This window comes from Rhinolophus sinicus, linkage group LG02, assembly GCF_036562045.2.
Source record: "Rhinolophus sinicus isolate RSC01 linkage group LG02, ASM3656204v1, whole genome shotgun sequence".
Lineage (NCBI taxonomy): Eukaryota > Metazoa > Chordata > Mammalia > Chiroptera > Rhinolophidae > Rhinolophus > Rhinolophus sinicus.
In genome coordinates this window covers 166,366,666-166,390,115 of record NC_133752.1, presented here as the reverse complement: position 1 = coordinate 166,390,115, position 23,450 = coordinate 166,366,666, and the positions used below count along the sequence as shown (strand labels likewise).

Sequence of the window (23,450 nt, the reverse complement as noted above, 5' to 3'; positions counted from 1 at the left end):
AAAATATACTGAGAATAGAGTGATTTAATAAATTATGGCAATTGCTGAAAGAAATTAGAGACAAAAAATAAACACTGCATGTGTTCATGAATTGGAAGAATAAATATTATTAAAGAGATAAAAATGTGAACTGCTGATTAGAATTATTTGTCTTTGACCAGCTGATTAGAATTACTTGTCTTTGACAAGACCAAGAGAAAAGAAGGAAAAAAGAAAAAGAAAACATTGCAGAAGAGGGAGAAGAGATGTGATAGCTAATTTCGAAAGTAAAAAAATAAAAGTTGAAAAATTCATTCTTTTTAAACTCAAGATCATTTTGTTTAAAATTTCACTGTCTTTTAATAAGTTTATTTTCATTTCCTGTGCTTATTACTGAATAGTCAGAAAAAACAGACAAGAAAAAACAATCATGGTCTCTGTTAAAGCAATGATGTCTGTCTTCCTAATTACTTTTCTGTACATACACATATGTTTTAAACTGAAAACACATTATATACATTGTCTGGTCACCTTTTCATTTTGTTTTTCACTTCAATAGATACATTTTGCATTATAATTTATTAATTGCATAAATTTATGCTACATGGGCATATCATAAGTTACCCATGTTTTCCCTACTTTTGAGTATTTACATTACTGTCAAATTTACTGTTTCAAGTACCTGAGAGCAATGTAATTAGCTGAAAACAAAGAAAAGCAAAAAATCTGAAAAAAATTTTGACCAAAATGTTTTTTAAAGATTGAGGAAATTGGTAAATGGGGCATCATGTAAAAATTAAAGTTACAGGGGATTATGTTTTTGCCACTGTGTCATTTTGACGAATTGCTGTCTCTTTCCCTTTTTTTAATTATTCGTTTTTTTTCAGTTACAGTTGATATTCATATTATTTTATGTTAATTTCAGGTGTACAGCAGAGTGGTTAGACATTTATATAACTTATGCAGTGATCCCCCTGATTAGTCTAGTACTAATCTGGCACTATACCGTGTTTCCCCGAAAATAAGACCTAGCTGGACCATCAGTTCTAATCCATCTTTTGGAGCAAAAATTAATATAAGATCTGGTATTATATTATATTACATTACATTATATTATATTAGGTCTGATTATATTATATTATATTATATTATATTATATTATATTATATTATATTATATTCAATCTTATATTATATACGACCCGGTTTTATATTAAAATAAGACCAGGTCTTATATTAATTTTTGCTCCGAAAGACACATTAGAGCTGATGGTCCAGCTAGGTCTTATTTTTTGGGAAACACGGTACGTAGTTGTTGCAACATTATTGACTATGTTCTCTATACTGTACTTTACAATCCCATGACTATTTTGTAACTACCAGTTTGAACTTCTTAATCCCTTCACCTTTTTTACCCAGCTCCCCAACCCGCCGCGCCCCCCCCCACCCCGCCCCTCTGGCAACCATCAGTTTGTTCTCTGTATCTATGAGTCTGTTTCTATTTTGTTCCTTCCAGTTTTTTGTTTGCTTGTTTTTTAGATTCCACATATAAGTGAGATTATATATTATTTGTCTTTTTCTGTCTTAACTATTGCATTTAGCATAATACCAGCTAAGTCCATCCAAGTTGTCTCAAATGGTAAGACTTCGTTCTTTTTTATAGCCAATAATATTCCGTTGTATATACATACCACATCTTCTTTATCCAGTCGTCTACTGATGGGTACTTAGGCCGTTGCTTCCATATCTTGGCTGTTGTAAATAATGCTGCAATGAACACAGGGGTACATATATCTTTTTGAATTAGTGTTTGGGTTTTTTTTGGGTAAATACCCAGAAGTGGAATTGCTCATTCATAAGGTAGTTCTATTTCTAATTTTTTTGGAAACTTCATAACGGACCAATTGCTGTTTTGATTAAATTATATTTAACCAAATCATCTGAAGCTAATATTATTGATAGTTATTGGTGTGTAGAAAAAAAAATACAGGATTTTTTCTTTATCCATGTTAATATTTTATAGTTTTAAAAATAAGTATTATACTATAGGAAAAAAATCATGCATACCTTTATTCCTGGGTAATTTATTTATTTTTTGCTGCAACTGTCAATACACTTTAGAAAAAAATTTTTTCTACCCAACTAGTTATTGATGGTGCAGAAGAATTTCATTTACATTTGTATATTCTATTGTAGCTAAGGTAGCCTTGGCTGAACTGATAGATTCATTTTATATTGCTGTGGGCCCCCACCTTCTTCTCCCTGAGGTATTTTTTAAAAATGATAAACACAGTGCTTATTTTCTCCTTTCCTAAGTCATAAATTTACCTACAATTGTAAGTTCCAATTTTGTAGCAGCCCATCTTGTGCATATTGTTTTCATATCAATTATTTCCCAAATATTGTTCATATATTTTTAATTTCCTTTTTGACTCAGTTTTTATTAGAAAAATATTAATTTGCTTCTTAATGTTGGGTCCTTCTTTTCAAACTCAGGTTAATAATTTTCATTTTGTATGATTTGGTATATGTCCTGTTTTAACATTTATCATTTTGTGATCAACTCAAAATATAATTAACATTAAAAGAATCAATTTGAATCTATATAAGTATGTAAGTTTTGCATTTCTTTTATGACTAATTAGGATAATTTATATTATTTGGATTTTTTTTATTTTTTTATTTTTTTTACCACTCTGCCTCTTTCCCTTTTCTGTCCCACTCAACTTTTTATTTTTTCCATCTGAATGTCTGTGTACGGACCACCTCTTAAGTATGTGTTTCAGACATATGGTTTTGGGTTAAGAAAATGTACCTTTGTTTGGCTATTACCATTTCTGAGCAATAACTCTAAGCTGTGGAGGTGGGTAGAAGTTCCTGCTGGCTTTTGTAAAATGTCTCAGACTTGTTGCATATAAGTGTAATAAAAATGCCTTGGACTGATCCTTAAATAACCCTGTTTTGTACTTTGTGGCAGCCGTGGTACTGTTAACGATTTGGATAAGATATTCAGTCAATTTTCTCTATAATTTATAATATTGGATTCTAGACCATCTGGTCTTATTATGTTGACAAGAAGAAAGAAACATGTCTTATCAAAGTCCAAATACATGAAATCAAATGTGTCCTCATTATTGCTAATGGCCTGACCCCATCATAAAAGCTAATTAATTAGTACAGTGGGCTTTGTTTTTTTTAAGCTATCAGGATATCACCTCATTATACTTTAAGCTCTTCTGGGTGGTTATTACTGGATTGCTTGATAATCTGTTATCTCGTGGTTACCTATGCATCCTAGTTTATCTCACTTTACAATTAATAGGGCTACATTCTGCCCATCTTCATTTACAAAAAGAAAAACCTAGTATTTCATTGCACTCTTTAGCATCTTCAGAGCTTTCATATGCATAAATCCTCTAAAATAATGGTCAATCTCTCCGCATCTGCTCTGGTTTTAGGCGACTTGCAGACATTACAGAGTCACCAGGCACTATGTTACTCCTCATTTCTTGCTATTGTTCTATCTTTCAGGTCCGATTACTCAGGGCAGCTTTGATATATACAATGGGAAGAAAAGAGAGTAACATGAGTAGACCTAGTGGATTACAAAGGACGAGAGAAAATAGGTCCTTGATATTCTTCTTATTGTTCCCCCAGAACATTCTCCTCTAGCCTCTGATAAACCTATCCCAAGGAAAGAAAAGAGAACCATCCTTAGGTTAGGCAGACCCCAAAGCCATAACTCAGTTCCAGACTTTGAAATCCCTTTATTGAACTCAGGTTTAAACATTGGAATAATTCCTCTTGATTAAGTTAAACAAGTCTTTTTAGCTTCTAGAACTATCTAACAATAATGGCACCATGGGTGCATCTCATTTAATAATAGCTAATTATTATGTACCATTTCACTTACGCCAGGTAAAAATTTAATAATAAGGGGTCAAACATACTTGTATCCTTACTAGGACCAGGCCTTATTCTGAAGATTTGATAATCATCTTTTTAAATCTTGGCACCACTGTTATTATCACTGTTTTGCAGATGAGGAAACTAGGGTTAAAAGATTAAATTGCTCAAATTCTACAGCAGGATTGTCTAAGTAAAGCCTTTTAATCCCCCTCATTACCTCTTTAGTCTCTGTATAATATGCTTTAAAGAGCTAGAAAGCAAAATTGCATCTGTTGGAGCAAGATAGAGTAGAATCTGAAGTGCAACAAAGTGGCCCTTATTTGTGTGTTTATCCTATGCTGTAGGCACACAAGTGGTAAGCATTAGCCCTTAGTAGTTCATGTTAGCCCTTTGCACACACAATTGCTCTGAAATCCTTACTTCCAACTATCAAAATATTGTTTCAAAGACTCCTTATGGAGGACCAACTAGACATAAGAATAGAGATATTAAACATTTAACTTAAGAATTGGTATTAAAGTAATTAGGTGCACTTAGGGAAAAGTTGGAGCGGTAATAAAACAATTAGAGTGCTTATTCAATTCAGTATTGCTTGCGAGTCTGAAAAAATTGTTTTAAATGATAATGCAGAACATATTTGGCTTGTCACCCATTTTATCATTTAACAAATAATTATTAAGTGCCTATTAAATACCAATCGTCAGCTAAGTCCTAGGAAAAGCAGGTTTAAAAAACCCACAGCATTTAAGTGAGTTAAATATCTATTTTCTCACCTTAGTGATATTTTTGCCACTGTTTTATATAAAACTTAGATGAAATATTGGTAAGCTTTTATAAACTTTTAATTAACCCGAGTTATATAACAATAACAAGGGTTGCTAAACTAGCTTTATCAAGTTCTATTAAAAATGTCATCTCAGTATTATTCTTTAATTAATCTGCTTTTCCTCACTGATTTAAAATGTTACCTTTATTGCATACTAAATACCCATATATATTTGGATTTTTCTCTTTTATTTGATCTGTCTATTCCTGTTCCAGCCTCATAGTTTACGGCTTTATGATATGATGCAACATTTGGTAAGGTGCATTCCATTTCATTACTCGTCTAAGGATCTTTAAAAAGATTTTTTGCCTTAAATATTTTAGATGGTTAAAATTAGAGATTATACAATATATTTCTCTGTTTGATTAAATCCATAATTGTAATTTACAATATACAAGGCACTGTCTTGAGATCATGGAGGATATAAAGAGGAAAATGATAGGATCTTAGCTCTCAAGGAGTTAATTTATTTTATGAAATAGTTACAGTTTGATTCTAGGAATATGAAAAAGAGGCAAGCTAGAACAAGCACAGATAGACATGTTTTATAGACTTAAATACCAGGGGTGCCAAAAAAATTTGTACAAGTGGACACTTTGGTCAACGTTGCTCAGACAGTAGTTCGCCGTAATCAGAAGTGTCTGGACGCTGATGGTAATCACTTTGAGCACCTCTTGTGATCGCAGAAGTCAAACGTGACTTGTGTTCATCTTTTGTTATTGGTATTATCGAGTATTACAATTTTAATAGTTTTCTTAAAATGTGTATACATTTTTTTGGCTATATATATACATATATATCAGTTAAGATACTCACTTATAGACACAGTTATACTCTCTATATATACATATATGTGTATATATGTATGCATTGTTAGATCTTATAACTGAGCACACTTATAAGTAGCATGGCCCTTCTTAGATGTTTAATGGGTCAGGGCCATAGTTTTATAGATGGACAGCTCCCTTAGGCTATCTTAAAGCTGTCAAGTACAGAACAGGTACGGCCTCATTTTTATGCAGCATCTCAGAGAATCTAAGGACTTAGAGGCTTTTTCTTTTTCCTTTCTTTTGAGAAATATAACTTAATTACAATGGAGTAAACTTTAGTTGCCAGAGCATGCCTGTACTTGAATGTCAGGTTTTCACAGGTGTTTTGGATTTCAACTAGCTCTGATTCTCTGTGCATACGAGAGTGATTTTTAAACATGTTTTCAGTTTGGTGGATTATCGAGCTATTAGACATGCCCACATAATCCATTTCATAGAATATCTTCTGCAAATTCTTTATGTTATTACTCTGGTAACTAACGTTGTGACTAAATTTATGATCAGAGCCTCTGGATTTATATTCAGTGATCTTTTCATTCTCTCATACAAAATGCTCATTATGTAACAAATTACAAACACTTTACTAGTCCTTTATGTATCACACAACCATTATGACCTACATCCACAAATGAAGTTGGCAAAAGGCAGAATTTATTAGGTGTTCTAACATGCATAAAAGAGAGAAGTAAATTTGGACTAGGAAAATTCCGATAGGCTCCATGAACATGATTGCTAGAGAGTTAAGCTCTGAAGAATGATTGGGATTTCAAGAAGCAGAGACAGGAGACCAGTCTTTCCAGATATTGAAGAGCCTCAATGTCATGCTAACTACTGGAAGGGGACTAAAATGTATTGAACATTTTATATTGATGATATTTCTTAATAACTATCTTATGTCTTCTGGTCATGTTGCAAGGTGCTGGACAGTTTTAATGTCCTGTAGCTAAGGATTTGTTCCAAAGCCAAAGATAATTAATGTGCTGGCCTGTCGCCTAGGAAATGGTCATGCAGGAGAGTTCAGCATGATAAGAGTACAGCAGGTTCTTGAAAAACGTCATTTCGTTCAACGTTGTTTTGTTACAGCATTGATGAGAAAGAGAAAATAAATTCCCTACTGGGGCCACTATCTGAGGAGTTTGCATAGTCTCCATGTCTGTGTGGGTTTTCTCTGGGTACTCTGGTTTTCTCCCACATCCCAAAGACGTACACGTTAGGAGAACTGGAGTGTCTAAATTGCCCCAGCGTGAGTGAGTGTGGGTGAGTATGTGAGTGCACGCTGTGATGGAAGGGCAGTCCTGTTCATGGTTAGTTCCTGCTTTGTACCCTGAGCTGCTGGGAATAGGTTCCAGCCACCTGTGACCCTGAACTGAATAAGGGGGTTGGAAAACTATCTTGTTTTCATCAATTTTTCTTAAATGTATATATAGCTCACATATATTTCGGTGCTTAATAGAAGTGTTTTGGGGTCTTTATTTAGAAGTTTGGTGATGTTTTGTGAGCATAAATATGCTGTAGGAACTTCTGCTTATTTATATTGATTAGCCTATAGGTAAATTGATTTCCTTGTATTTTGCTTACAGGTGCAATTTCCAAGAATCTATGGATGTTAAGTGAGGGCTAACTGTACACTACTGCGATCAGTGCATACAATCCCTGACTTTGGGCTATTGTTGTATGAGACTGGCAGACTTTCAGGCGCTAACTAGGTGGGCTTAAGCACTTATTCATTGAGTAACTTTTATGTCTTAGGCACTATTCTAGGCAGCAGAAATGTGACAATAGACAAGATAGACTGTGGACTTTGCTGTCCTGGGGCTAACATTGTAGTGCAAAAAACAGATACCAGAAAAAGTAAATACACTGATTTCAAGAAAACTTATATAGTGATAATTGATATATATAGAACAGGTTACAAAGGATAAAGAGACACACAGAGAAACCAGTAGGCAGAAATCACAAGGACGCAAAAACAGAAAATTATAATAGAAGCAGAATAGAGAAGAAAAAAATAGATGTAGAGAGAAGAGACAGAGAAGTTAACTGTTTGCAAACTAACCAGACTTTGTCTCCTGAATATATGCATAAATAGATGCATATATTTCATTATCCATCTTTATTCTGTTGTAGGATACTCCTACTATCTGTCTGTATCTATCTATCTATCTATCTATCTATCTATCTATCTATCTATCTATCTATCTATCTATTGCTTCCCTATTGAGGGACAGTTAGGTTGTTGCCAGTTTTGAGCTCTTATGAACAATACTGCAGTGTATATTCTTATACAGAATTTCTCACGTACATGTGTGGCATTTTTTAAAAAAATATTAACATTTATTGAGGTGACAGTGATTAGTAAAGTTACATAGGTTTCAAGTGTACAGTTCTGTAATATATCATCTATATATCACATAGTGTGTTTACCACTCAGAGTCAGTTCTCCTTCCATCACTATATGTTTGATCACGTTTATCCTGATCTACCATCTCCCTTCCCCCTGAGGCCCTCTGGTAACCACTAAAGTATTATCTATGTCTATGAGTTTTTGTTCCTTTGTTGTTTTCAGTTTTACATACCACATATCAATGAAATCATATGGTTCTCGACTTTTTCTGTCTGACTTATTTCGCTTAGCATAATAATCTCAAGATCCATTCATATTGTTGCAAATGGTAAGGTGCATCTCATTTCATTACTCATATAAGGATCATCTTTTCTTATAGTATTCCATTGTGTATATCTACCACATCTTCTTTATCCAATCATCTATCAAAGGACACTTTGGTTGTTTCCATGTCTTGGCCACCGTAAATAAAGCGGCAATGAATATTGGTGTACATATATCTTTACAGATAAATGTTTTCAGATTTTTTGGGTGTATACCCAGAAGGATTGCTGGGTCATACACTAGTAATTCTATTCTTAATTGTTTGAGGAACCTGCCTTCCAGAGCGGCTGCATCAATCTGCATTCCCACCAATAGTATACAAGGGTTCCTTTTTCTCCACAACCTCTCCAACACTTGTTACTATTTGTCTTGATGATAGCCATTCTAACTGGTATGAGATGATATCTCATTGTGGTTTTTACTTGCATTTCTCTGATGATTAGCGATGTTGAGCATCTTTTCATGTCTATTGGCCATCTGTATGTCTTCTTTGGAGAAAGGTCGATTCAGGTCCTCTGCCCATTTTTTAAATTGGATTGTTTGTTTTTTTGTTGTTGAGTTGTATGATGAGTTCCTTTGTGTACATGTGTGGTAGTTTTGTATATACCAGAATTGAAATTGGTGGGTGGTAAAGAATGCCTATTTTCAAATTTATTAAATATTGCAATGGTTCCTGAAGTTCTTTCTCCTACACAAATTTACCTTTCCACCAGTAATGTACACTTGGAATTATTAAAATTCAAAATTTTTTCCAATCTAATGGATATAAAATGGGATCTCGTTATAATTTGCATTGCCTTTTTTTCCATAAGCTTATTGGCTGTTTGGATTTACTTTTCTGAAAATTGATTCTTTGCTCATTCTTCGTTGGATGGTTTGGCTTTCTTACTAATTAGTGGCATTATGAATAATACTCCTCTTTTGATCATATAAATTGTAATTATCTTTTGTCTATGGCTTGTCATTTAATTTCATGAGATTACAGGATAGTTAACAAGATTATGTTCTCTCTTGAGAAAGGTTACACTTTTGAGGGGTATTACTTCTGGCGTTTCAAAGGTGTGTTAACCTAGATGTATAAGAACAATGGACAGGACTTGCTTAAAAACATTTCACTAGAGAAGTTATAGGCCCGGGGCATGACCACTCACCATACCTGCCATATTAGGAATTTAGGATTTATTATAGAACCTATTTTTTTGTCCACATTTCCCCCCCCCCCCATTTTTTCCCCCTTCTGCCTCCCCGCCACCACTACAGTTCAAGCTGCTGTTTCTCAGCCTAGTTGTGTAGACCACAGCTCCCTGGTCCATGCTGATATTATGAGGCTTTGTGCTCCTCCCAGGTGAGGCAGTGGGTCGCCAGTGGTCGGTCAACCGCTCACGACAGCTCAGGACAGCTCACCGCAGCCTTCTGGCTGCTCACTGCAGCCCAGCTCCAGGGAGACCTGTTGTTCACAATCTTAGCTATAGAGGGTGCAGTTCACTGGCCCATGTGGGAATCCAACCAGCGACCTCGGCGTTAGGAGCATGGCATTCCAACCACCTGAGCCACAGGGCAGGCCCCAGAGATCTTTATTATAATTATCTTTTCTTATTTATGAATATGGTTTATTTCTCCATTAATATAATTTCATCTATAGGGGTCTTGCACATCTTTTGTTAGTTTTATTCTTAGGTACTTAGTAGTTGTTTTCTTTCTAATTGTTAATGAATGCTTCATTAAAAGTACATACTTGTGCATTTCTTGAAATTTTTTTATAATTTGCTATTAAACCATTTTGTAATCCAAAAATTTTTAAATTCTTAAAATGTCAACTGTTTACATACAATGTATACAAAAATACAAGAGATATTATCTGAAATGTGAAAGTATTAGCATAGTATTTCTCCCCAGCTTGGAAGGAACCCGTAATCTAGTATTTCTTGTAGTACACAATTTAAACAAAATATATGCCTGAGTCTGGAAAATGCTGAATCAACTTCCTTGCTGTATTATAAAACTTTATTTTCTTTTTCCTCTTTTCTTTCCCATTTACTGTTACCCATAGTGAGCTATTTATTTTGTGATTTAGAAAGATAAGTAGGTTCTTTCTGAGCAATCAGAATGTAAAGTCATGCTAATGAGGTAATTAAGCATTTTGAATGTTAATTAAGCTGAATCCAGTCAGTGATTTAATTTACTACTAACCTCTATTCACCATGTACTAAGTGCTACAGGAAAGACAGATTGAGGTCAAATCTCAGCTTATTTTCCTCAATCATAAGGAAAATTAGGAGCTACCAATAAATTATTTAGGTTTTAGCTCCAGTATTTTTAGTCCACTGAGGGATACCTTGAAACAGGCATCCAACCAGTCTAGTGTTGAATCTGGAAACTGTTTTCCTTCCATTCCATGGTCATCCCAGACTATGTTTTCTTTTGTTCGTTTGTTTGTTGTTTTTATATTGCTTATTACAACAAGTTTTTTCCTGCTCTGAATAATTCTCAGTATGGTCAAACACTTGACCTTAAAAATAAATCTGGAAGTGCTGTCCTTGTCTTAACGGATTATCTTAACTGTTTGTTCCATATACCATGATCTCAGTATACATCTCATAAGAACTTAGTTGTCAATCCAACTATGGGGTCCCCAGTACACAGCAGCTCCCAGATCAAAGCGACCCAATTAATCTTGTCCAGCCTCAGGCCAAATTCAGAGGCTGATCTGTTGGTTATTTCAGGATGCGTCCCAGCTTCCCAGAAAAACTCATCCCTACCTCAAACCCAGACCCCAAGACCCTCATGATCAGGTGAGCTAAAGCTTCAATGCCTTTCGGGTGTTGGCAGGGCTCGGGCTCATTCCGGAGGGGGGAGGTCTGCGTTTTTCAGACCAGCAGCACGCAGGGTAGACTGATAATGGCAGGGGAATCTAGCTCCAGACAGCTGGCCCATTGTGCTAACGGCTGGAAAGTCCGCCTCCGCTCTGACGCCAGGAGAGGCTCCGCCCCGCGCGTGACGCCATCGTCAGGCCAGTCCCGGCATGCTCCGCGGTCACCGGCGGTCGAACGCAGATGAGAGGAATTTTTCGCGTGAACAACCACTGCTCAGTTCAGCCGGTGTCCAGACTTGGGTCGGCAGGCGTGCCGCCTCCAATCGTTCTCCTACCGCTCGCCCGTCAGTCTGAGCGCCCCCAGCCCTCACGCGAGGGCGCCCCGGGACGGAAGGATCCACCAGCCTGTCGGCGCCCGCCGCTCTCGTGGTCGCCGTCGCGGTCGTCGTCGTGGTAGTCTCTGCCGTCGCCTGGGCCATGGCCAATTACATACACGTCCCTCCCGGCTCCCCGGAGGTCCCCAAGCTGGACGTCACGGTTCAGGATCAGGAGGAGCAGCGCTGCCGGGAGGGGGCCCTGAGACTCCTGCAACACCTGCGGCCGCACTGGGACCCTCAGGAGGTGACCCTGCAGGTAACGCCCACACCTCAGCCCTGGGTCTTTCACGACCCTAACGAAGCCCTGGGTGGTCTCACAGTCCCTTCTGTTCCCGGATAACCGGAGAGAGCTGACGGGAATGTCTTCTCCCTCAGTCCTTTGATATGTGACCGTGTATTTCCTCGTCACGCCGAGGAAGGTCACTCCCCCTTCTTTCACAGTTGCTTGATTAAGGTAGTTCTGGGGGCATATTTTCTCGGTAAAAGCGGCTACGTAAGTGACGCACCCATTCCACGCCGGGAGGATTCTTGTTGATAGTTGCCCCTCCTCCCACTCCCCTGTCCATTTTAAATGCAAAATGAACATTTTCCGCCCCTCCCCCCTTGCAAGGGGTCCTCGCCAATCGGCCCGAGCAACCTTTTCCACTCTTTTCGCAAATGATGCAGTAATTAATCCTCTCTGATCTTTTCCTTTCCCTTCTCTCCCCTCCCCCAACGGTTTACTCCCATTTATGCCTGACCCTGCGTTTTACCTTTTCAAGTCCTCGAATTGGCGAAAGTATTCGATTCAAAATAACCATGTCCGTGCATTACTAGATTGTGTTCTTAGGGAGCACTACACACATTGTTTTATTGGGATCCATATTAATGAATTTTTTCAGTCGTAGTAGTGAAAGTAACTATCTTATGTTAGAATGATCAGTGGCTTGTGAATATTTCTTTCTCTTGCCCACTGTATTCATAGACAAAAATTAGGAGAACAAATTCTTAAGAATCTAGGCGCTTTGTAATAACTTCTAATAAGTTATGATTTAGTATACTTGAAATTTATTTTGAATACTCATTTTTAAGTTTTGGAGTTTCAGGAACTATATGAAAATGAACCTTCTTTTCCGTTGCACACAAAACAAAATCATTTTAAAGGGTAGGATATTTGTGGTTTGTTTCAAATCTAAGCAATAATGTAAGACTATCACTTGAAGTAGCCAATTAATCTGCCTTGTTTTGTTGACTAAATTATTCTGCAGTGTTATGAACAGTATCTCAGATTCTTTGCTAAAGTAGCCACCTATATACAAAGATGAATAAAATATGAACAGTGTCCTAGGGCCCAGAACAGTTCCTGACACTCAAGCTTTCTTTCGTGTTAGTTTCAGTTCTTAATTCCTAGAAGAGTTTTGAGCATACGTTTTGAAAAAAATGTTAGACAAAATTCTTGAAATTTTAGGGGAGTGTTTATTAGCTAACTACATAGTACATAGTGAATACAAAATGATTTTCATTTGTAATTAAAAAATATATATCTAATGAAGGAAAATTAAATTAATCGAAACACCAGGCTTTTGTTCTTTATTCATTAACTAGTTTGCTATAGAAGATTTTTATGTTTATCAAAATGATTTGTATTCTGTCAGTCGGTTATTAATTAAACATACTAATTAAAGGCATGCTACTAACTGGTGCTTGCAAAGCAGTTACTTTTTAAGCAAAGATTTTAAAGTTTGAAGCTTTGACCATTGGAGTTTCTGTTGATGTATTTGTCTGTAGAACAGGAATAGCTACCATGAGGTACTATGTGCTAGGTTTGGATTAGGTGATCTATATTTTTTATCATTTAAGCTCCCAAACAATCGTTTAGGTAGGTACTTTCCCTTTTTTTTGTTTCCTTTCCTATGAAAGGGAAGTAAAGCCAGGATATAGGTTAAAAAAAGGGGGGGGGGGACAAAACTGTGGTAAACATCAAACTGTTTTTGATTGTTGGCAAGTACTTGAGATTGAATCTTCTGTCTATGTAGCATCTTCTGACTTTTAGACCTTTCAACTCATAAGCCAAACTTCTAATATACTTATTTGTAAGTGAAGGTAAATTCTAGCACTTAATTTTGCCTAAAGGATGATTATTAGTTAGAAATACAATCCCTCCATGTGTTAGCAAAGCTTTTGATTCAGAAGCTGGGACAACTACTAAGCTGAATAGGTGGTTATTCATCTCTCAACTTAGATTTGACTCCCACATTCTAGGTCCCTACAAACTCGGCTTTTATGATGCTTCAGGATTTACTTAATCTCAATGGGATTTTTTTTTTTTATATTTGGTTTTAGTTTTTGAAGTGTAAAGATAAAAATCACACATTTCAGGAGTGGAAGTATGTATCATATAATCAACAGATTAAAACAGTTGGATCAGTAACACATATAACCCGTTTCTTTTCAAAAACATTTTTTCTAAAATTTTTATGTGATTTAAAATATGCCTTAAACATACCTTAGAAGCTTATTATGTTTCTTACCTGGCAATTACTCCTGCCAGCTGAACTATTCAGAGCATAACAATTTCCAAAAGCAAGCACAAAAGACTTTAATGCAGTCAAAATGGTAGAAGGCCCAGTCTACCTGAAGACTTAGACACGTGGAATAGAGAACCTCATTTTAGATAAGGTTTTAATAAATTTAATTACTTCGTTTTTCTATCTGTACAAGATTAAAAGAATAAGTATAAAAGGGGTGGTGAGCTTTTTGGTGTATAGTATCTTAGAATAGGCGGAGTAGGTATAAACAATACCATTTTGATTGCTTTGTATTTAATAATATTTTACTGTTTATGAAGCCCAACAACAGTGTTGTGAGGTAGATATAGACTTTTAACATGTATTTTATAGTTACTGAAACTGAACTTCCACTTTGTAAATGGCAGATCTGGAATGAGAACCCATCTTATGAATGGATCTTGATCAAGAAAAGTTTAAACTTAAATCAGGGAAGCCATGTTTGTGATAAATTAATTTCTTAAAAATAAAAGCTTTGGCTCATAAAAAGATTTTAAGTTCCCCTGAACATAAGTTTATATTACTTTTTACACATTTGACGTTATTTTAGAAAAGGGATTCACTTCAGCTTTCCTTTAAGATAGTTACTCCTTTTGTTACATAACAATTCCCTATCTCATTTGAAGATGTGGAATTTTAATTTGTCTCTATTTGGCTAGTGCTTGTATAAAGGAATAAAGAATCAGGTGAGATCTCTTAGGCCCAAAGAATAATTCTCAGGAGACTCTTAAAATTGTTTTTCCTTCTAAAAAAGTTGATGAATCAGTGTTTGGAATGTTCCAGTATGTTGTCTCTGGATCTTTCTCTCTGCAATGCTGGACAATGCTTTTTTCATTAACTTGTTATTATGTGAATTTTTTTTTTTTTTAATGTGGGGCCTGTAGTAGATGTTGGAAAAGGTAGGATAGAAAGACCTTAATTATGATTTGTCGTTTTAAAACATTTATTCTTGTTACAGGATCTCAATGAGATCATTTGTATATGTTACCTTATAGTAACTTAGTTTTTCAATAAACAGTATACTATAGTGGTTAAGAGCATGGGGTTTGAACATAGTGCTGGTTTTGAGTCCCGGCTATGTACTTGTGACTAGATTTGTTATCCTGGTAAAGTTACTTAATGTTTCTAAGCTATAAAATGGATCCAAATACTTCTACCTCAAAAGGTTTATGTGAGAATGAAATAAACCCTATCTCTCATAATTATTATTGCTACTGAGCATCTACTATATATTGGATACCTGAATCAAAAAACGAACAACACATCTCTTCTTTGAAATTTCCAATTAATGTGCAATACAAATAAGAAAATAATTATAGTGTAGTGTTTTTGGAACGAGCGTTCAAATTTTATTCACAGGTAAAGATTACACAAGAACATTTAAAAAGCATACTGTTCTGCTGTTCCACAAGTTTTTGTATGTTTTTGAATGCATAGTTTTGAAACCTTAATATTATTTTTTTAAGTATACATACACTATCTTGGAAACCAATACTTGTGTTAGGTTGTGTAGCTATGTAGCAGTTTTTATATCCCCTTGAAGTAGTTACTGAAATATTCTATTAAAAATCTGTAACACCTTTTATTTTACTAGTGATATTTAATAGTGAATATTTTTTATTTTAAATGAATCAAAAGCCAAATATGTACAGTTGCTCTATTAAATTGCATTTCTTTTAGTGTTCTAATTTAATAATTAATTTTCCTTCCCATTTTTAAAAAGATGAGTTTGTTCCTTACTTTATGTGATATAAGTTTCAGAAGAGTCTTAGATAAATTTAATATATTAAGGGTGCCAGAAGGGTACAATATTCATAGGAACCTTGAGTCCTATAGATACATATAAGGGGTCATAGTTTTTATTCGGCATAACTTTTAATATCAGTGGTTAGGTCCAGTTTTCTATTTCCTGTATCTTCTCTTTTTTTTCAGTGTTTTATAATAATGCATTTAAGTGGGTGGTAGGACCTAAGACTATATTGACTATGGCTAAGAGATGTATAATGTTTGATAGGCTCCTATCAAAGATATACAATGTTTGATAGGTTACCTTGTGTTTTAGTAAGACATGACTAAAAAGACAGGAGCCTAACCTTCTAGTTCATTTTCAGGTATTAACAGCTGTGTGACTTGGACTAAGCAAATCACTTTACCTCTCCTTGGGGCCTTAGCATATGTGGTGGAAAGGATGATTTTTGAATCCTGACGCCAGCCATTTGTAACCTTTGGCATGTTTTTAAATCTCTATAAAATGGGATTGCTGTCTGCCTTGGAAAATAGTAGAAAAGTAGAAAATAGTAGATTTTGCTACTGTACTACTACTTTACTATTATACTACTAATAGTAATTTTACCACGGATACGGATTTTATTACCTTACTACTAATAGTAGAATATCCTGAGAATTAAATGAAATATATAAAATGATGCATAGCACATTTTAGTGTTACATGCCTCCAGTCTGTCATCTCTCTTCCTTCCCAAACCCCTCCCCGTATTTATAAGTGGAAAACTTGATCTGAAAGAATTGTAAGCCCCTAAAATTTAATAATTCTGATGTATATTTTTTGTCCTAGATACGCTATTTCCAGCAGCATTTCTTTGTACAACTAACTGTACCAGAAGGTAGGCATAGGAGAATGTAGGAGGGAAGACTTCATAGAGGAGGGTACCTAGGCTGAGCTTTGAAGGAAAGTTATGATCAGATGGAATGGAGAAACATTTCTGGGCAAAGAAAACTACTTTCACAAAGCAAGACTGAGTATTTTGGGCAGAATGGAGTGTGACCAAAAACGAAGGGACTGATTTTTGAGAAAGGGAGTGGTGAGATATGAAGGTTTCGTACCTCAATTAGGAGGTTGTATTTTATTATCTAGGACATAATAGGAAACCATTGAATGTTTTTAAGTAGGTGAGGTATATATCATGTATGTTTTAGAGAAGTGGCAGGCTACGATGTAGGCAGTGGCATTGTTGGTTGAAGGAAATGTTTTGATTTGAGGAGTAAGTGGTCACTTAGGATATTTGTTTTGAAACTGGTGGTTACCACACACTAATAGGATGATAAATCAATATAGTGGGTTGAAACCACTACAATTTAAATAGATTAGTTAAAATGGCATGTGATAGGATAGATCATAGAGCCTTGCAAGTATTAAGGTGAGTATTGTTTTGTGAAGCTTGTTTTAGTTGTATATAAAAGTATCTGTCTAGTATGTACTGAAATTAGATGATAAATACTATATTTCTTGCTTTGTATTGTATTAAAAATGTTTGAGAAAGAATTAATCTAGGAGAGAGTGTTGTTAGTCCAGACAAGAGGTGCTGGGACCCAAATTACGACAGTAGCCTTGGAGAAGGGAATAAGGGACAGATTTGACATTTCAGAAAATAAATGTGCAGGACTTGTTAATTGCTTGTAGGTGAGGGAAGAGGGAATCTTACGGATTTTTGTTTTGTTTTTTGTTAGTGACAGAGATGAGGTAATAGAAGATGTGTAAGGAATCAGAGGTATTTCTAATGATTTTGTCTTATAAGGAGTTATTTTACTCTTTGATATAACAGATGGGCTATAAATAGATACTTTTCTGTCACTCTTTAAAAAATTGTGAGATACAACAAACATACAGAAAAATGTATGAAACATAAATTGTTGTAGAAAAAATAGCTGTGTAACCCAAATACAGGGAAAGAGAAAATGTTACCAGCAACCCAGAATATCTTTTTCCTTCCCTTGTCCTAACCTCTCAGTCTTTCTAGTGGTATCACAATAACATTTAAAAAAAAAATTAACAATAATTTGAATTACTCATGTTTTGCAAGTTAGTACTCTGAGAAAATAATATACTGATTAAGTACATGAATTTCCTTTACTACATGAACATGAAATAATTTGGTTTTACTAAAAAGATGTATTACAATGTTAAACTTTGAATAGAAAACAAATGTCCTACCCATATTTTATTTAAAAATTACCGGTGTTTTATTATCTTCTATTATACTTCTTCCGTTTTTATTTTACATAGTTGTAATCATACGATATGTACAGTTTTGTATTCTTTTTTAAATATAACCTTTCATAACCCCATGTTTGTATGGTATCGACTGTAATTTCTGATAGCTACAAACAGTATTTGGTCATGTTAAATATGTGACCTAATTTTTTAAATAAGGATTTTAAGTTCTGAAGAGTACAAAGAAGAAAATTAAAAAGGCTCATATTCTATCTAAACCTGTTGATTTTGTTTCAAATTAGTATAGGTAATACATTCCCTTAATAAAATATTTAAAACATATATAAGACTGTATATGAGATGTGAAAAGTCAAACTTCCTCTACTCCAAGTCATTCTCCCAACAGGTAATTTTGTGAACAGTTTCTTTTGAAATTATAAAAAATGAGCAGATTATGGAATTACCAGTGTGCATATCAACCTGTGTTTATAAATATCAGTAAATGTAATTATATTCATGTTGTATACGTAACTAAGTTATTCTGTATCTTGCTTTTTAAAATAACATATTTTAGACATCCTCCCTTGTCAGAATATGTAATCTGCCCTATATTTTTAAAGCAACATTGAATTGTTTTCTATTTTTTGGATATTAAAAACAGTATTGCAATAAACTGCTTTTATACATATATTTCGGAAGACTTCTAAGTAAATTCTTATTAATGGAATTAAAAGGTTAAAAATTGCATGTGTCAGAGTTGTCCAGAGAAACAATCTCATATATATAATTTACTTCAAGGAATTGTCTTACACAACTGTGGAGGCTGGTAAGTATGAAATTTATAGGGCAGGCTGGTGAGCTACAAACTCTAAGGCTGGAGTTGATGCTGTCTGTAGTCTTGAGGCAGAATTTCTTCAGGAAAACCTGTTTCGCTTTTAGATGTCCTTCAACTGATTGGATTAGGCTCTTTATGATTTTGGAGAAGAATCTTTACTTAAAGTCAACTGATTGTAGGTGTTAACTACATCTACAAGATACCATCACAGTTGCATCTAGATTAGTGTTTGATTGAATAAGTGGATACCATAGCCAAGCCAAGTCTGCATATAAAACTATCATGCTGTTTCACACCTTGATATTGCCAAATTCTTACAAAAGTTGTATCTATACTTCTCAAAACAGTGTTAGAGAGTATCTTTCTTTTATACCTTGTCCAATGCCTGATACCAAATTTAAAATATTTTGCCATGGATATGATATGATATGAATATGATATGATATTTTGTTAATTTTGTTATTTTGGAAGATGGTGGAATCCAATAGTTTATTCCACAAAACAGTTAATTGATGTGTATTAATTTCCATCTTTTAGGCTTGTTTATTAGGCATTATCTTAATAATCGAAACTTGTCTTTACTGTTTTATTGGCCTGAGGAAGCTCATTCATTTGAATTTGGTAGTTAATTGGTTGTTCTAGACCACGGGTGTCTAAACTGCAGCCCGTGGGCCAACTGCTGCTCGAGATCCATTGTTAATTGGCCCGCAGCAAATTCCAAAAATACATTTAGTTTACTTAAATAAACCAGGTGAGGCAATACGTACTTCACCTTGAGTGAGTGGCCTGGCTGTTGGTGTATTTTACCGCATGTGGCCCTTGGTGAAAACCGTTGAAAAAGTTTGGACACCCCTACGCTGGACCATAAATAAATACATATCTGCTTCCCTGTTTGGGATTTGTTTGGGGCCCTTGAATGCTGGGAGACCAGTAGTAGCTCCCATCAGTCCACCCAATCTCTGATAATGCTCTATTAAAAACTTTTGCCTCAACCCCATCAATGTCTGCTTTATTCATCCAGTTTTTCAGTAACCACTAAAAGCTTCCACTCTGTTGGGACAGATAGATTTGCCATCTCCCTTATCCTTTCTGCTTTTTTTTTTGAACAATTCTAATTTTCTTAGTATCATCCCAAAGACCCATAAAAGGAAGCTTGAGATAGCAAATTGAATACAGCATTCTGAACAGTTTTTTGTGTGATGCTAACATTAAAGTTACACGGGGACCCATTTAGAAGGACCTTATCACAGTATTTACCAGGACCTGGGGGCAGGCGTATTAACTGGTTGGATATCCTGGTCCTTACATATAAAGCCAGTCTGGTATGGCCTGCATCTGCTGCATAGCAGCCAACTTTATCTGGGGTATTCATTCCACTTTGCATGTGGAGGGACAGGACATTTCTCCTTTTCAGGGTAAACAAACTTTCTAGCTCTTTTTTATCTATTGTGTAAGCTAGTAGTCTTGTTGGGATTAGGTTGCTCTATGTTTGGGTTTGTCACAGCCATTCAGGCCTGCTTAGCAGTGAGCTGTGGGTCTTTCATTAGGCCATATCATGCTGTGGTTTTCCAAACCATAGACTGCTCCTAACTTAACCATTTTACGAGCCATGTTAATAAAGGTTCTTTAGGGAGCTGGCTATATTGATCCAAAAGTGAGACGACGACTTTATACTATATCCCCTGGTTTTAGTAGTTGCCTGATTTTTGTCCCCTTGCCACCTGAATCATCTTGGTAAACAGAGGTGCTTATGCAGTTATCTGCTGCGCAGCATGATTCTCTCTTTTAAGATGGTTCTGAGGTTAGCAGCCTGATGTTGGATTAGACCGGCTGAAATCCGGGTCAGTGCAACAGTTTCCACCCTGAAACTGTTCTTACTTTTTTTTTTTTCGGGGGGGGGGGCAGTTTGGCTAACAACAGTCAGGGAATTGTGCATTTAGACAATTTCACATTATTTTGAACTTTATTGTGGTGGAGTGACTCAACTTGTCTATGGTTAGAGCTCTCATTTCTAGTCATTTACTTTTACTTCTGTGACAGATGGCAACATGCCTGCTGTTTCATATTATGAGTGATTGGACAAACAGTGAGGCATCAGGGGTTTTATCATCCTATGCCTCTTATTCTTTCCCCAAATAATGTGTTAGCAATTAGTCTAGGGTCATGCTAGGGAACCCATAAAGTTGAGGGTGGTCTTGATCTCCCTGAAACAGGTTTTTAACCTGTCCTGTCACTGTAACTTTGAATAAATATTGAAACTTATTTAGGCCATAGTTTTCTTGTCCAACAACTTGATCATTTTCAAGTTACCTTATAATCTGTCTACATAAGCAAACGTTTATTGAATATCTCTATGTTGTATGTAAGCCAGTTTCTTTTTATAATTACTCTCTGAAAAGAAAGCTAAAAGTAGATTAATTAAAATTAAATTATGTTAATTTCTACATAACAGGAGAAATGGAATACTAAAGAATAGGATTTTGTTAAGTAGGGTTGAGCTTTGGATAGCCACAAACCTTGTAATATCTAAGTTTTTTTTTTCTCCCTCAAGAACCAATTTTTGACCCTTTGGTGATGATACCATCTCTGTTGAGAATGCATATAATAGACTTAAGAGATTTTATTTAATTTTCTGTAGTCATACTTTGTTTTATTATTCTTTGCTTTATTGAACTTCCCAGATAACTGCATTTTTTACAAATTGAAGGTTTGTGGCAACCCTGCATTGAGCAAATCTATTGGCACTATTTTCCAACAGCCTTTGCTTACTTCATGACTCTATCACTTTTAATAATTCTCACAGTATTTCACACTTTTTTATATATTTGTTTTGGCAATCTGTTATCAGTGATCTTTGATGTTACTATTGTAATTGTTTTGGGGAATCACAAACCATGCCCATATAAAGACGGTGAATTTAATAATGTTGTGTATGTTCTGACTGTTTCACTGACACGCCATTCCCATCTCTCTCCCTCTCCTTGGGCCTCCCTATTCCCTGAGACAGCAATATTGAAATTAGACCAATTAATACAATGACATCTAAGTGTTCAAGTGAAAGAGTCACACATCTCTCACTTTAAATCGAAAGCTAGAAATGATTAAGCTTAGTGAGGAAAGTATGTTGAAAGCTGAGATGGGCCAAAAGCTAGGCCTCTTGCGCCAGTTAGCCAAGCTGTGAATGCAAAGGAAAAGTTCTTGAAGAAAATTAAAAGTACTACTTCAGTGAACACACAAATGTTAAGAAAGCAAAACAGCCTTATTGCTGATAATAGAGAAAATTTTGGTGGCCTAGATAGATCAAACATTCCCTTAAAGCCAAAGCTTAATCCAGAGCAAGGCCCTGTCTTCAGTTCTGTGAAGGCTGAGAGACGTGAGGAAGCTACAGAAGAAAAGTTTGAAGTTAGGAGAGGTTGGTGCATGAGGTTTAAGGTAAGAAGCTATAACATAAAAGTGTAAGTTGTAGCAGTAGGTGCTGATACAGAAGCTGCAGCAAATTATCCAGAAGATCCAGCTAAGATAATTAATGAAAGTGGCTACACTAAACAGATTTTCAATGTAGATGAGACAATGTTCTATTGGAAGAGGATGCCATCTAGTATTTTCATAGCTAGAGAGGAGATGTCAATACCTGGCTTCAGAGCTTCAAAGGATAGGTTCACTCTCTTGTTAGATGCTAATGCAGCTGATGACATTAAGTTGAAGCCAGTGCTCGTCTACCATTTTGAAAATCCTTGGACCCTTAAGAATTATGCCAAATCTACTCTGCCTGTGTTCTATAAATGGAAACACAAAACCTGGATGACACAGCACATATGTTTATAACATGATCTACTGAATATTTTAAGCCCACTGTTGAGAACTGCTGTTCAACAAAAAAAGATTTCTTTCAAAATATTACTGCTTACCTCCATCAGAGCTCGGGTGACCAATTTTTCAATAATTTTCATTATGGGCAGCACGTTTAGTGTCTTGAGATCTATGCTGAAGTCATGAAGATAATCCTCAGTGTTTTCTTGAAGTTTTATTGTTTTGATACTTTACATTTTGATCTGGAGTCATTTATGGTGTGAGGTGGAGGGGATCATGATTCATTTTTTTACATATGGCTATCAGTTATTCATTTATTGAAAAGACCATCTTTCTCCATTATAGTGTCACCTTAGTGATAAATCAGGTTTCATTGTATGTGGATTTGATTGCAAATTCTGTTTTGTTCCTTTGGTCTGCTTTGTCTGTTGCACCATTACCACATTGTCTTGATTACTGTCAAATTTGCTATAGGTCTTATTACCTGGTATAGTTTCTATAGTCCTTGGTATAGAACTTTAGCTTTGTTCTTCTTTAAGATTGTCTTGACTATTCTTGACTTTTTAAATTGCCATGTAAATTAAAGACTCAGCTTTTTAATTTATACCAGATAAACAGATGGGATTTTGATTGATATTTTGTGGAATTTATAGATCTTCAAGAACTAAATTAACAATATTCAGTCTTGCAATCTATAAACATGGTATGTCCCATTTATTTAAATCCTTAATTTCTCTCAAACTTGAAGTTTTTAATATAGAGATTTTTTGTTTCATTTGATTTTTTTTCCCTCTAGGAATTGGATGCTTTTTGATATTAATGTAAAGGGTATCATTTAAAAATGGTTTGTTGGTATGCAGATATTCATTTGATTGTTATATGAGGTGTGATGAAACAATGCGGTAAA

The 23,450-nt window shown here is 35.2% G+C and overlaps 1 protein-coding gene across 1 annotated transcript in view; it reads left to right on the top strand.

Moving 5' to 3' along the window:
* Nucleotides 1-11,224: 11,224 nt before the first annotated feature.
* Nucleotides 11,225-23,450, top strand: part of ETNK1 (ethanolamine kinase 1) — a 56,994-nt gene continuing 44,768 nt past the window's right edge. Inside the window, exon 1 of the mRNA XM_019737892.2 lies at nt 11,225-11,656. Within this exon, the coding sequence (XP_019593451.1) occupies nt 11,501-11,656 (156 nt within the window). The 5' untranslated portion in view covers nt 11,225-11,500. The remainder of the gene's footprint in view (nt 11,657-23,450) is intronic.